This window comes from Plectrocnemia conspersa, unplaced genomic scaffold, assembly GCF_051122295.1.
Source record: "Plectrocnemia conspersa isolate PC_06_02 unplaced genomic scaffold, ASM5112229v1 ptg000013l, whole genome shotgun sequence".
Taxonomy (NCBI): domain Eukaryota; kingdom Metazoa; phylum Arthropoda; class Insecta; order Trichoptera; family Polycentropodidae; genus Plectrocnemia; species Plectrocnemia conspersa.
The window spans coordinates 21,256,228-21,270,771 of record NW_028277177.1 but is presented as its reverse complement, the minus strand read 5'-3'; the positions used below and the strand labels follow the sequence as shown (position 1 = coordinate 21,270,771).

The 14,544-nt window shown below is 27.6% G+C and overlaps 2 protein-coding genes across 13 annotated transcripts; both read right to left on the bottom strand.

Moving 5' to 3' along the window:
• Window positions 1–4,158: 4,158 nt before the first annotated feature.
• On the bottom strand, window positions 4,159–7,947 carry LOC148227558 (venom serine protease-like). The gene is made up of 9 exons (XM_088202990.1): window positions 7,829–7,947; window positions 7,660–7,760; window positions 7,447–7,587; window positions 7,254–7,380; window positions 5,383–5,486; window positions 5,118–5,316; window positions 4,989–5,049; window positions 4,625–4,758; window positions 4,159–4,557 (listed from the first exon to the last, which is right to left on the bottom strand). The coding sequence occupies exons 1-9, from the start codon at window positions 7,839–7,841 to the stop codon at window positions 4,223–4,225; spliced, it is 1,215 nt and encodes a 404-aa protein (XP_088059116.1). The 5' UTR covers window positions 7,842–7,947; the 3' UTR covers window positions 4,159–4,222.
• Window positions 7,948–10,040: 2,093 nt separating this feature from the next.
• On the bottom strand, window positions 10,041–14,479 carry LOC148227557 (venom serine protease-like). 12 transcript variants are annotated; one of them, XM_088202984.1, is made up of 9 exons: window positions 14,251–14,479; window positions 12,625–12,725; window positions 12,415–12,555; window positions 12,220–12,367; window positions 12,020–12,145; window positions 11,764–11,962; window positions 11,631–11,691; window positions 10,558–10,691; window positions 10,041–10,386 (listed from the first exon to the last, which is right to left on the bottom strand). In XM_088202984.1, exons 6-9 carry the CDS (start codon window positions 11,915–11,917, stop codon window positions 10,052–10,054), a joined length of 684 nt encoding a protein of 227 aa, XP_088059110.1. In that variant the 5' UTR covers window positions 11,918–11,962; window positions 12,020–12,145; window positions 12,220–12,367; window positions 12,415–12,555; window positions 12,625–12,725; window positions 14,251–14,479; the 3' UTR covers window positions 10,041–10,051. The 12 variants fall into 12 exon arrangements, with proteins under 12 accessions (XP_088059110.1, XP_088059105.1, XP_088059109.1 ...); XM_088202979.1 differs by having other exon boundaries at window positions 12,020–12,126; XM_088202983.1 differs by having other exon boundaries at window positions 12,220–12,346.
• Window positions 14,480–14,544: the final 65 nt, after the last annotated feature.

Sequence of the window (14,544 nt, the reverse complement as noted above, 5' to 3'; positions counted from 1 at the left end):
GCTGATTCGACAACGCTGGTATTCATCATTAAAGTGCAGTGTGGCACAGAAGTTCGATCTTCTCTAGTGATTTATTTTAAATAATTTTGTGTTGATATTGGTTTAACCCAGATATGCCCACTGTCCCATGGGTAGGTCACTAAACTCGTGCCACTGTTTTTTATTTATAAATGAAATTTTAAGAGAACAAAATTTCTTGGGCATATCTGGGTTAATTGATATCAAGGCTTCAAATATACACTGTAAGTTTTTCGTTCTCTTACCCGTGGATTAAAATATTTTTCCATTAATCCGTACGTTGTTGGTTTTTTTACACTATTCTCTGTAAGGCTTAAAAAAGTTATTATTCTTGTCGTTGCGCCAATTATAATTTTTTAATTTATTCAATAGATTCTAATGATTTAATAGAGTCGTCGAGCCATTAAACAACCTGCGAATAATTTCTTTCCCCATTTTATATCTTTTTGCTTTTGAAGAAGAGCTAAAGACTTCATTATTTTTTTGACTAGTGAAGGATTTTGAATTTTGCAAATATTTAATTAATGACATCAATGTCTGGTTTCTTCGATTATATATTTTTTTTTGTCCGTTGAACTTTTCCAACTTAGCTCAGATGTATGTATGTTAAATAAACATATATTTTCTAATAAAATAAAAAAATTAAATATTTAGAGCGAAATTGTTTTGAGCCACACAGTTCACGCACACAATAACAAACCGGAATCCTTATCCCGAGCGTACTCTACACTATTTTACATCATATAATTGTACTAGCACCTGCCAGATAATCTATATTTTCACTGGTAAACATATATATCTACTGGTGGAAATATATTCCAATATAATTTTTTTGAAATGACATATTTTATTAAAAATATTTTCGGAATAGATTCAATACTGTTGTTTCTAAATTTATTTTTAGGAATAATCACATACTGAATATATTATTTATTTATTTTTCTGCATTAAATTTAGCTGTCAAATTACTGATAATACAATCTATAAAAGCATTAAATTTATATAATTCAGCTGGTGCTGTTGTTGATTTTTTGTTATTTCTTTGCTTCTTCCTTAGGTTTTCGATCTGAATTTATAGATCTTATACCTAAATTTACTGCTAATAATTTACATTCGTTGAATATTTCCTCTCATATTTAATATTTTTTTAATGTTCAAAAAGCAATAAAGTCAGCAATAATTTGCAAACAAATTTTAACACAAACGGGGCCGCGTAAAAAAACTAAAAGTTGTCTCTTCGAATAATAATGTTTATTGTAAAAGTACTACCTTGAAAGTGGGTGATTTTGAAGGCAATGTTCCGCACCTTTTATTTCTTGTATGTATAAAAAAGGCTGAAGGAACTTATACCTGAAATATATATACATACATCTCATTTATTCATTCTCCTACTCGAAAAATCATTACATCCATAGTTAGAAGCGCAGTTATTATAACGCTTAATTTTTTCACGAGGTCATTAGCGCCGTATCGGCTTAATATTATCCGTATGTGTATATTTTTTTACGAATGCATAGTGGAATCCAATATACGATCGAAATGTCGTGAGCGTGCATTCGAGCCAAGCACGTATTATCGTGCCGATGGTACATAATCTCTATTGTGCCGTGACACGTGGATGTGGTGGATGGTGAAATAATGGTCAACGAACCTTTAAACATCTTCCGAAAAGGCACAAGAAGAGAAAATTCAACAATACAATGCGATACGCGAACAAATTCTAAAAAAGTCACACAACATTTTGGTGTCATTAAAATTATTTCTTGTGTTATTATTAGTTTCAGTGCTTCAATTTCTTTTAGTTTCAGTATTTAATTGTAACAGTTTTTCTTGAGCTTTTCAATAGGTCGGTTCTGTCAGTTCCCGCTTCTAAACTGGTTTTCTTGCGTGGATAAATGGGCACCGTGATTGGTCGATCTGTGTGCCACTCGGATGCTGGATGCTGCATAGCCACGCCTACAAGCTATTTTCTGTAATGATCTCCCTCTCTCTCTAGTTGTCGACCAATCATAAAAGTTGATTCTATTAAATCCCCTCTGTTCGGAAAACGGCGTAAAGGTTTGATAAACATCTATTGTTGATAACATAAAAATAAACATTCATTCATGAAAAATAATATTGTTAAAAATAATTAGATAAATTAAATAAATAAATACTTATATTATTTCAACAAAACATGAGCAAAACTTTGACTCTTATTGGTTGTTTTTATTTGTCTAAGGTTGAATTGAGATTTAAATTAAACGCTGTTCTAAAATGTCTATGAAATTTAATTTGTCAGTTGTAAAACGTCCATTATTGTTCAAACCCAAACCTAACATAAATGAATTAATCTAGTGGAAGTTCAAAAATCAGTCCAAAAATTGAAGTTTTAAATCAAGACGTTAAAATTATATGCTATTCTAAAATGTCTATGAAACTCAATTTTTCAGTTGCGAAATATTTTCTGTTCAAAAGCAAATTAATCTAATGGAGGTTCAAAAGTTATACTAATTAGTTTTATAATTTTTTATATTAGGTTTGGGTTTGAACAGCAAATGGACGTTTCGCAACTGTTTCCATATGAATGAGTATGAATATAATTTTACAAACTTGGCCAGGTAAAATGTATTAAACACTCGATTTAAAAATCCATTGGTCAATAGCAGTAAAACTGTATTTTTTTACTGCGCGGGTGATAAAAATAACACCATATTTTAAATTAAAAATGATCAATAAATTGATATAAAATGAAATGAAAAAATCGATTTTTAAATAAAATAAAAATCTTAATTTTGATAAAATATTGTACTTAAAAACATATTATTTTGTTATATATCAGCTATATAAAACAAGTCATTAATTGGTAAAATTCATCAGGGTAGTAGTAGCTACTTAAGAATGTATCGCATAACATGTGACTCACCATATTCTTGACTATTCACGAGTTAATGCGAATACATTTTAATTGTAGTATTAATTAACATATGGTTTTCTGTTCAGTATTAAGCTTGGTAAATATGGCCGTACAATTTGTGTTTTAAATGGACACTATAGAATAAATACGTTATTTGCAGTAGTGCTGTGACGCAGTATTCATCAAGCTATCTCAAATACCGAGTTGAACTCTCGGATGAATCAGATCGAACGATTAAAGTTGCGTAAATTCTACTTAGATGTTTGAGTTCAGCGATCAGATTATATACAACCGAGAAAAATATCTACTCTTCCTCGATCCCTTAATGAATTTTAATTATTTGGGGCATAACACAAATCTTTATTTTAATACATTAAGTATATTATTTGATTATTTAAGTTATTGGAGTAAGTGCTTTAGTTTTGGATTGCAAAATTAAAAATTAAGATAATAATATAGTGAAGTGTTAAGGAAAAGGAATGAAAGTTAAAAAAATATTTTCATTTTAAAAAGAAGCTATTTTTTTTAATTATTTTTTTTTGAAGTTCATAAATGTTCTATAATAGATATTAATTCAAAAAATTTTACACCATTTTTATAATTTTTTTAAATAATTTACTATTTATGCTATTAAACAGAGATATACTAGTTATATATAATAATTTATTTTTTTACACAGAAAAAAGTACCTATTAACATTGATAAAGCATATACCTATTATATCACAATATTAATTTTAAGTTTTATTGAAAAATATTTATTCATTATATGTACTTTATTAGCAATTGTGACATAAAATTAAAAATATACGTACATATAATGTTATTAAATAATTTAAAAACAATTTTTATACAAATAATCTTATTTATATCATATAAGAAATTAAACTGAAAAATTCTTATTGGATTCAAGTGTGAATTTTAATAAAAAATTAGGTAGACACCTGTTGGTCAAACTTATTACTATTCAGTAAAAACGCAGTTTAAACTTATAATAAAATAAAATAAAATGTAACATTATACGTACATATATTGTTTGTTAGTTTCTCTTTAAATTTAAATATTTAAATTTTAATAAAAATTTATTTCAAAATTACACTTCTGACATCTGTTGATGCAAAAGTAAATTAAATGTAATAAATAAATAAATATGTGAAACAATTTTTTTAACGACACCTATTGTCGATTTTTCAAATCAAATAGATACATTATGTATATTGCAAAGAATATGGAAAAACTACATACTTTTATTGATTTGCATTTTATTAAATTAAGACTTCACTGCTCTTCCATTTGCACATATGATAAATTATTTAACGCAATATTTAGCTTCCCTAGTAGCCCTTCTGATCCAATCGAGATGTTGAGTGACTCTCGTATTCAGCCCAGGTCTAGTAGTAGCACAGCCATAACCTCCAATTGCCACGCCGACCAAATATATTCTCCCAGAAGCAGGATCCTGGTATAAAATAGGGCCACCAGAATCGTGCTGACATGTGTCCTTTCCAGGCGTATAAGTACAAAGAGTTCTAGTGTTGACTACACTTCCCAATGAATTTTGGCAAACGTTATTTGTTATCACATCTAGGGTGACCTTTTGTAGATAATCAGAATCTGAACCTCCGAACGATTGAGTACCCCAACCTTAAAAAGGTTTTATTTATGTAATACATAATGCTTAACAATATATTATACAAGGCTAAATAAGTACCTAAAGCTTGAACTTGAGAACCGGAAAAGTCGTTAGAGACATATTTAAATGGAAGACAAGCTGGACCAACTCTTTCTCCAAATGGTATAATTTCTGCTACTTTAATTAATCCAATGTCATAATCATAACCATCGCTGTAAAAAAGAAGATGTATCTTTATATAGAATTTAAATATAATATATCGACGAAGATAAAAACTCTTATGGTAAATTTATTGTCATATCCTGTAATATCACAGGCAATATTTTCATCAATTAATTTATGTAGATATAATTTTGATTTAAATTTTCCTTGAATTATTAAATTTATTATATAATTTTAGCTCAAAATATTTAAAAATAAGGACATGTTAGTAATCACTTACGCATAATTTGGATGTTGGATGAATTGCTCTGACTTGATCAATTTTGTTGCAGGAGAATCGCCTTTAAACATTATTTTATCATAAATATTATATAATACAAAAAAACATATTAATAATAATCTTTCATACTCAATTTGATATTATGTTCTCCATAAAGAATTGCGACATTGGCTACAGTTTGGCCTTGTAAGCAATGAGCTGCTGTTAAAATCCAATATTCATTTATTATTGTCCCTCCACAGTATATAATCAATAAATTAAGATCCACTAGTCCGACCATCATTGGAAATTCGTTGATTTTTGTCTCTACGCCTCCAACGATCCTTTTCTGTCAAGATAAATTGAATTTATATAATACACTAATACAATTGTATTTATTTTGGCTATACTGTACATCATATTTCCATCCACATTGACAATTGTCTGGTACATTTCCTGGTTGAGCTACCAAAGTGCAAAAAAATCTTCCTCCGATACTGTCGTAAGTTGATATAAAGCCTAGAAAAAATAAGCATTCAATGAAACGCTAAAATAACAACATTTTTATTCTGTGGCGACCGCCAGTGACTATCATGCATTGACCATGAGAAAAAAACTTGTCGCAATACGCATAAACAGAATGGCGTTCTTATTTACGAATCGCCGACAGTGCTTTTGATAAGTTCATCCGAACTCGCACCAAGTATAGCGACGCTGGCCATCGACAGAAATCGAGAAAGCAGCCGCTTCCCTCTTCTTCTTTTTCACGACCCTCATAAAAATGATTGCACGATAAAAATATTTGTTACACAATAAATGAGTCACAACCATACAGTTTTTCATGATTGTTTTCACTAAATTTGCATGTATTTCTTTATGCTTTTATGCATTATTTAAAAAAATGCCATTGCTATATATTGTGAATAGATCTTTTATTCTTAATTTATAGCCACTGAAAGGTCAAGATACGATGTTTATACATGTACACATTTATATACACTTATGGTAAAATAATTATTTAGTCCTTTGAATGTAATAAGCCCATTGCCAAAGTTATGACAAATTAGTCAAAGCAATTCCGCTCTTAAACATTTTATTTTTATTCAAGAACAGGGGTTTCAAATCGTCGTTTATGTGCTAAATATAAGTAAAAAATATTTGTAAAAACATTATTTTAAAGATGATAATATTTTTATAAAAAAACATTACATAGGCCGATGACACAACATGTGTGTCATAAAATTTTCTTTTGGAACGCTTAACCTTATTTTTTTAAATACTTTTTAAAACAACTTTTCGGCATTATAGTTTTTTTTATGTTAAGTGTTTTTTGCTGTTTGTAAGCTTTTCTAAAATGTCGTAACTCTATTTCGCAGTATAGAAAACATACAAGAAATAATAAAATTGAAATTGTTTTGATCGACAATTAAATTAGCACTAACTTTTAAATTAAAAAGTCAGCTATATAGTATATATTATTCAGATATAATCAGTTAATATTAATTAATAGTTAGTAATAATTAAAAAAAAATATTAAATAGACGATATTAAATTTAGAAAACTATTCGAATGGGTATATGTAATCATATAATTTTTACGAAGCTATTGTATAATGCTTATCTTTTCTTTGTAAAAATATTAACCATCGGCAATATATTACTGACTATTTAATTTTGGAACAGACTATGTAACATTCCATTTATTTTAGTTACTGATCATTTAATTAAATTACTACCTGAATATAAACAAGTCATTGTTATAAAGAACTTATATTATAATTTTTTACATATTTTATATAGCAAAGAATAACAATAAGATAATTTTAGTTAAACTGTCGATATTTAATTGGCTAAAAATACTTATTGTATGTATAAAAAATGATTACGCCAGTACATAGGTACTTATCAATTAACTGCTCCACATTTTCGTTTTATGCTAATTTGTATGTCAGTGATAACAAAACGTGCTGAAAATTTCAAGTGTAATTGATAATCCTAGCCATTGTTTAAAAAAAGTTGATTCTAATTAATAAATATTACACTATAATGCCTTTATTTTAATAATTATTATAAATGGAACGTTATTTTGTTTAAATTATTAAGATAAATGAAAACATTAAAGATTCATCTATGATATTTTCATTTAACTAAATAATTTATAGAAAATCGCGTACCTTTTATCATTCAGCGATAAGATAAAGCGAGATACTATCACAAGTTGTTAGATTAGATAAGTTAATTTGTGTGTATTATTTTTATTAAATATCTAATATAAAATGATATTTACCAACTGACAGACTGTTGGAATTTGAAGTTACGTCTATCGATCCATATCCACAATATTTGTCAGCTCCAGTGAGGGACGAATCTCCAGTTTTAGAAATTAACAATCTGTCTCCGACGCAATTTGTAGACTAAAAAATATTTTATTCGAATTTGAGTTTATAAAAAAATCTAAGTTATCTAAGCATTGTTGTTACCGGAGGAATGTTAACTTCCTCGCAAGTTAATCTGCAGTTGCTATTTGCAGGACATATGGCTTGCCATCTACAAGTCATTCCTCTATCGTAAGAGTTTGGATAGTTTTTCGAATAAACATAATATGTCACACCATGTTGTACCTTTATTTTTTATTTAAAAGTAATGAGTATATAATTATACAAATAAATAACTAATAATAAAAAAATACTTACACTTTGAAAATAATCACAATTTGCATCCTGTCCATTAATTCCATTTTGTTGCATCAAAAAAATTATTAAACATAAACTTGATTTTATGATATTCCATTTTGCTGAAAGTAAGTAGTTATTATTTTTTAATATTCTTACAGTTTAATATATTTATTTATATATATATTACCTTTAGTTATCATTTTTAAATATATGCTGATGTAGAATATAAATATATATTTATTTAAAAAAACTCAGCACTAGTTAATATTGTGTCAGTAGCGAATCGTTCAGTGTGTCGTCAGTAATGAACACTTTTAACGACTGTTGTCATTTAAGTAGCTAACGAGAAAAACGACGATTTATCCTAAAATTATACCGGAAGTGCGGAAAATCTAATTACTGAAAAACTCAGCTGTATACACATTTTCTTACATTGATATGCTAATACGACGATGGTGTATAATACATAATTGTGCCTATTGCTTTTTTTAGAAATTAAAATTTATATAATATCTTGATCATAATAATACTGTATTTGTACTTTTCTTAATAGTAAAATAATTTTCGGTAAAAATATTTTTATTATACCGTCTCATGGAACTTTTAACAAATATCCATTATCAATAACTAACGTAATATAATAGCTTTAAAACCGAGTCGTACGTAATTGTCAAACAAATTATAGTAATAATTAAAAAAAACATGCGTTTTTCAGTATTTTTCATACATAAACATACTGCGACGTATCTGAATAATTAAAAAAGGTATGTACTTTTAACATTAAGATACGTTATCATGTGTATTTATCAACAGTTTATTTCGCGAATTTTTTGCTTTTATTTTATTGTAATATAATAACCATGAAAAAAGTAGATCGAATCTTATAACTATGTGCAAAACGTTTCAACAATCAGTTTTTGTATGTGGGCATATAATTTTGATAAAGAATTAGCTGTACAAATAGGTGATTATTGTGGGTTTTTTTAGTTTAATAATAAAAAAAATAGTTTGAAGACCCTTAAAATTGTAAGTACATACGTGGCATATGTGCAAATCTCTGTTTTTCAAAAGTGTATTAATATTCATACTTTGCTGTAAACATGTTTTTTGTATAAATGAACTAAAAATTTTAATCTCAGTGACAATATTCGGATGCTTTGATAAGATATGAAATAAACAGTAGAAAATTCATGTGACTTAGGAATAAACAACTTCCAGACACACTTTATACGATAAAGAAATATTAATGTTAATTTATGTTAGTTGTTATTGTCAACGGTTGAATTTGCTTTAGAAAATAATATATAGATATGTATATAATTTATTTAATAACTAATTAATTTAATATTAATTGAATTAATAAAACCACGATTATCATCTAAAACTAGATAATGAACTATATATTTAAAGCCAAATAAGAATTATTATATTAAATTAAAAAAAAAACACTTATTTACAAATTATGCAAAGTGAAAAACATGAAAATATATCTATTTAATAATATGTATTTTTCCCCCCACAAAAAATTACATATTTCCAAGGAAAATATTTAGATTTTAAAGATATATTCATGATAGGAAATATGTAATTTAATCTTCTGTGTGATAACAGTTACTATGCACAGATGTTTATATTAAAACCACTAGATACTAGTTTGATCCAAAGATAGTTGGTCGGTTTAAAATCATAGATTAGGCAATTACATGCAGACTATACGCTTCTTCAATTTTCAATTTTTTCTTTCTATGGATCGTCCCTAGCTTCTAGGCGTTTCCGAAACGTATTCATCGTCGAGCTGGACCAGGGGATGCGAAGAGAGAAGCGACTGCTTTTGCTATATTTGATGGTCCAAAGTTGAATCGACCTTCTCTTGCTCAAAGTTTGTACACATATTTTAGATTCATGTTGGATAGATTTCAAGGTTCTGATGCCTTGAACTCCAAAGTGGATGTTCAAGTGTTAACGTCAGTAAAAGTTTCAGAAAAATCTTTAAATAAGTGTCTAAGAAAATGAGATTTAAAAAAAAAATATTTTTCGCCCTTTTTTACACGTGTAATCCTTTCTCAAGGCGTTTTCGACGGATTCTTTTCATCTTTCTGATTCATGGCGGATACTTTGACTTAATCTGCGAAAAGGTTTTCTCATGGTCGTTTCTCATTTCAACAAAGAGTTATTAGATGTTTAAGACATATATTGTTTATGATTAAATTCATATAATATTTTAATTGAATTTTCACGCTTATAAATTGCTAAAAACTTTTTGACTGTGTTTTGACCTGCCGATTTTATCTTTACATTAAGTGATCCAATTGTGAATTAAAGGATAATTAAATTCGATAAACCCGAAAAAACAAATGAAAGTTAATGAGTTAATAGGAGTAAAATAAAATTTCACATAATTTTTATTCATTTATTTATTGCAATATTTCACATTTGCCGTTTTGCTCTTGATCCATTTAAGGTATTCGGTCACTCTTGAGTTCAACCCAGGTTTAGAAGCCGCACAACTATAGCCAGCTATAGTGATTCCGACTACGTAAATCCTTCCAGATCTAGGCTCATGGTACAGAAGTGGTCCTCCAGAATCGTGTTGACAGGTGTCCTTTCCAGGTGTATATGTACATAAAGTTCTTTCGTTTACCACGTCTTCCATATGCTGAATGCAGGTTTCTTTGTCAATTACGTCCAGCCTGACTTTTTGCAAAAAATCCGAGTCTTCTCCATCAAAAGACTGAGTGCCCCAACCTAATATTATTAAATTATATATTATACAGTCAATTGTAATTGTTTTTTAAAAGTATTTTAAAAATATTTATATTTTTTTTAATAATATAATGTGATTGTTTGTTATTAAATAGTTATATCGAAAAATAATAAGTCATAAAATGTTTAATATTTTTATATATGGTATATTACCTAACGCTTGTACTACGCTTCCAGTAAAAGTATGATGTGAAAATTTGAATGGAAGACAGGCTGGACCAACTCGATCACTGAATGGAATTTTTCCTTGGGTTTTAATCAATCCAATGTCATAATCATATCCAGCGCTAGAGAGAAATTATGGAGAATATTACAAATTTTAATATAAACACTTTTTTTTAGCACGATCATAAAATAATTTATCATGTCGCATTTTTATGTTCTTTTTACACTTTTAATTAAAAAAAAAAACATTTGAATATTTCATTAACGTAAAAAATTAATTTAACTTTAATTTACATATTGATTGAGTTATAATATCTTTGAGGAAAAAATATGGTTGTTAGGTATTCCTTGTTTTTTTAATAATGATATTTAATAATAAAGGAAAAAATTATTGATACTATTCAAAAATAAAATATCTTTTAGCATTTAATTACATTATTTCTATTAATATTTGTAGAAAACCCTAAAACCATAATTAAAGTGAAAACATCTTTATGGTTAATTTTAGACAGACATTTTACAACAGTTTATCTTACACTAAATGCATAAGCACTGAATTTTAACAGTAAATAAGTTTAGAGACTTATTTTATATACAACTTAAATTATTCTATTAAATATTTATAAAAGCCTTGTTAATTTTTTTATGAAAATATATTGGACTAAGGAAATGCTTCTTTTTAATTTATTAAAAAATTATTTTTTGACTTTCAAAACAATATAAGCAATTACAGATTACTTTGATCTTTAATACAATAGAAGATTAATAAATAAATAATTTTATTCTGCACTCCGAAATCAAATAATATACTTTAAGTGAATATTTTATGTTAATTCTATAAAATAATAATATTCTAAATGTAAAAAACACGATGCCCGAAATCATGATTTATTTATTTAGTAATCTTAAAGTATGTCAATCATAATCTTTAATAGGTTACCCTAATGTTCCATAAAAGCATTAAATTCAATAATAAGTTATGTTAATAATTAGATTACAATAAATATAATGCCAAGTTTTATGTAATACACACACAAATGTTTTTTTCTTGTCTTACATACTTGTATTGGGAATGTATGACGAATCTTCTTGATTTAATTAACCCTGTTGCAGGAGAATCGCCTGATAGTGATACATACATAAATAATTAAATTACTGTTTTATTATATATTAAAAAAAATATATAAATCATACTTAATTTAATATTGTGATCTCCATAGAGAACTGCGACATTCGAAGCCTTCTGACTGTATAAACAATGAGCAGCTGTTAATATCCAATTTTCATGAATTATGGTTCCACCACAGTACACTATTTTATGAGCAATATCCACCAGTCCTACCATCATTGGAAATTCATTGATTCTAGTCTCTTTTCCGCCGACTATTCTTTTCTAAAACACAAATAGTATTAATAAAATAATAAATATGTAGTAAAATATATTATTTACTTTATGCTTCCATCCACAGTGGCAGTCTTCTTCTATTATATACGAAGGTTGTGCTACTAATGTGCAGAAGAAACTGCCGCCTTCAGAATCTCCTGGAGTTATTAAACCTGCTCATTTGGTAGAAATCTTTAAAATCGCGTCTTAAAATGAGTTTTGGATATAAATTAATAAGTAAATTTTTCACGATTGTTTTGTGTTACCTACTGATATCCAGTTTGATGTTGATAAGATGTCTAGTGACGTTTCTCCGCAATATTCTTCAGCTCCGATTAGTGCCGAATCCCCATATTTAGATATTAACAGTCTATCGCTAGAGCAATCTGTCGTCTGCGTAATATCATTATTAATCTATTTAACTTACGAAAAATAAAATAAAATAAATAATTTTAACTCACATTCGGTAGTTTTATAGAAGGACATCTTAATCTGCAGTGGGTTTTGGGTGGGCATTGCGCTTGCCATCTACAGGCCAACCCTTTATTATAATGATTGGGAAAACCTTTGGAAAAAATATAATATGTTCGCCCTAAAACTACCTGATGTATTTCGTGATATTAGAAACAAAAAATAATGGAACAAACAGAAAGGCGATACTTAAGACTCACGTTTTGAAAGTAGTCACAGTCTGTGTCTTGACACTTGACAGGCTTTTGCGAAATCATTAAAAGAGCGTAGAATAGTGTTAGCGATAGGATTGTCCATTTTGCTTTGAAAAAAAATCATAAAATGTGAATAAAAACAAAATAATAAACAAGGATTTTTATGGTTAAAGATTTTTAAGCATGCAATACAAAGTAATATTAAAAACAATTCTTTTTACGCAATTTAGTGCAGATTATTAAATTTACTTACTGACTATAATTTCTTAATATGTAGCTGCACGTCCTTATTTCTCACTCACTCTCGTCACTTAACACGCGAGCGAGCGAAAGGAAAAGTCGCGCCTGATATTTACTAAGTTCTATAATAATTTTATAAAAAAGTTCGTGGCCCGTTTTACAGCATTATCTACTATTAACTACTATCATAATACCCGTTGATAAACCAATCTAGGTAAAAAATAAAATATGATGATCGTATGGAATTTTAATTATATAATAATCACTAATTTCGATCTCTCAGGCACAATAGAAATTAAAAAATATTAATATCCATATGGGATTCGGACCCAGGTCTTTCATGTTTTACCACTCGAATTATATACACGTACCGGAATTATATATTAATATTACAGTTTCCAATCAAATATGTTAATACGTACAACTTTATTTTATTTTTATTATTGATTCGTGAGATTAGGAAAATATAGAAAAAACATCATCTTTAATGATCAATCCGAAGTATAATTATAAAATAATCATACAAAACACTAGGGTCCTTAAGAAATTTTCTTAAACGTTAGTCACAAAATTATAGCATTGGTCTATCGTCGTGGTTACATTAAAATAAATATATTTTATACACATAATTTAAATAAAATAGCAAAAGGGTTGTATAGAAATATGAAATGAATACATACATAACCGTCTAGGCCAATATAGATATTATTTTATAAAAAATATACTTTTTTATGAATTTTGAATATATTTATACATACTTATATATCTACTTTATTTTTTAACAGCTTAAGAATAAGTAATAATGATAAAACAAACGGTAGCATTATTTGTACATACATATGTTTTACGCTTAATTACATTATTATATATTACGTCATTAATTTAATTGCTTTATCAATACATACTTGTTATTATACTAAATGTATTTAATATAACATATTTTCCTAAAATTCCTTTTGGAATATATTCTAATCCAATTTTCTCAGTTTTTTATAAAAGTCAAAATATTTAAAAAATACAGTGATTTTTCTAAAATTCGTAAATAAAATGTATTTTCTTTTAATTGTAAATATATAATATATCTAACTAAATAGTGAATAATAAAATAAAAAATACAAATGATTGTTTTTCAAAGAAATGAAGTATTTACACACATATGATTATCTTTTTGTTGTCATTCTAAAAATATGTGAAATACGTCTCTTTCCTAATATTTAAGTTATTTTCCTAAAATATATGCTATTAAATTAATAATATTTGGACACTTTAAGAAGCTGATGATATGATAATATTGTAACTAAGTTATGTTAATTACAGAAAGCGATATTATATGAATGAGGTTTACATACAAGCATACAGATTAAACTTATTATCTACATAAAACATACGTACAATGATGGTTTATTGTGATGGAAAACGAGTGCGTCTTTGGTGGATTGCTTTTAAAGAATAAGAAAACGTACGAGCCGAGTTTACCTGTCATGTTTACAATCGCTAACGCGAAACACCTGTGGCTTCGTAATCTGTTTGACCACGAGACAGCAGGTAATTCAGTTTCTGGCCATTGGATGGTTGGAAGGCTGCTGGAGACTGTCGCCAACCATAAGAACAACCACCGACTGGTCATGAGGCAGAAAAAAACACATTTTCACATAATAACAGGAAGCTCGGAAGCTACTCGTCCAA

Bases quoted from the DNA above. Each gene is read 5' to 3' on its own strand.
- LOC148227557 (XM_088202979.1), bottom strand. From the start codon at position 14,341: ATGACAGGTAAACTCGGCTCGTACGTTTTCTTATTCTTTAAAAGCAAT. The intron at 12,127-12,219 runs GTAACACAAAAC...CCAAATGAGCAG, and splicing joins ATCAAACTGGATATCAGTAG to GTTTAATAACTCCAGGAGAT. The intron at 10,692-11,630 runs GTATGTAAGACA...ATTTCTCTCTAG, and splicing joins GTCATACATTCCCAATACAA to CGCTGGATATGATTATGACA.
- LOC148227558 (XM_088202990.1), bottom strand. The intron at 7,381-7,446 runs GTAACAACAATG...AATATTTTTTAG, and splicing joins AGGAAGTTAACATTCCTCCG to TCTACAAATTGCGTCGGAGA. The intron at 5,487-7,253 runs GTAAATATCATT...TATTTTTTCTAG, and splicing joins TTCCAACAGTCTGTCAGTTG to GCTTTATATCAACTTACGAC.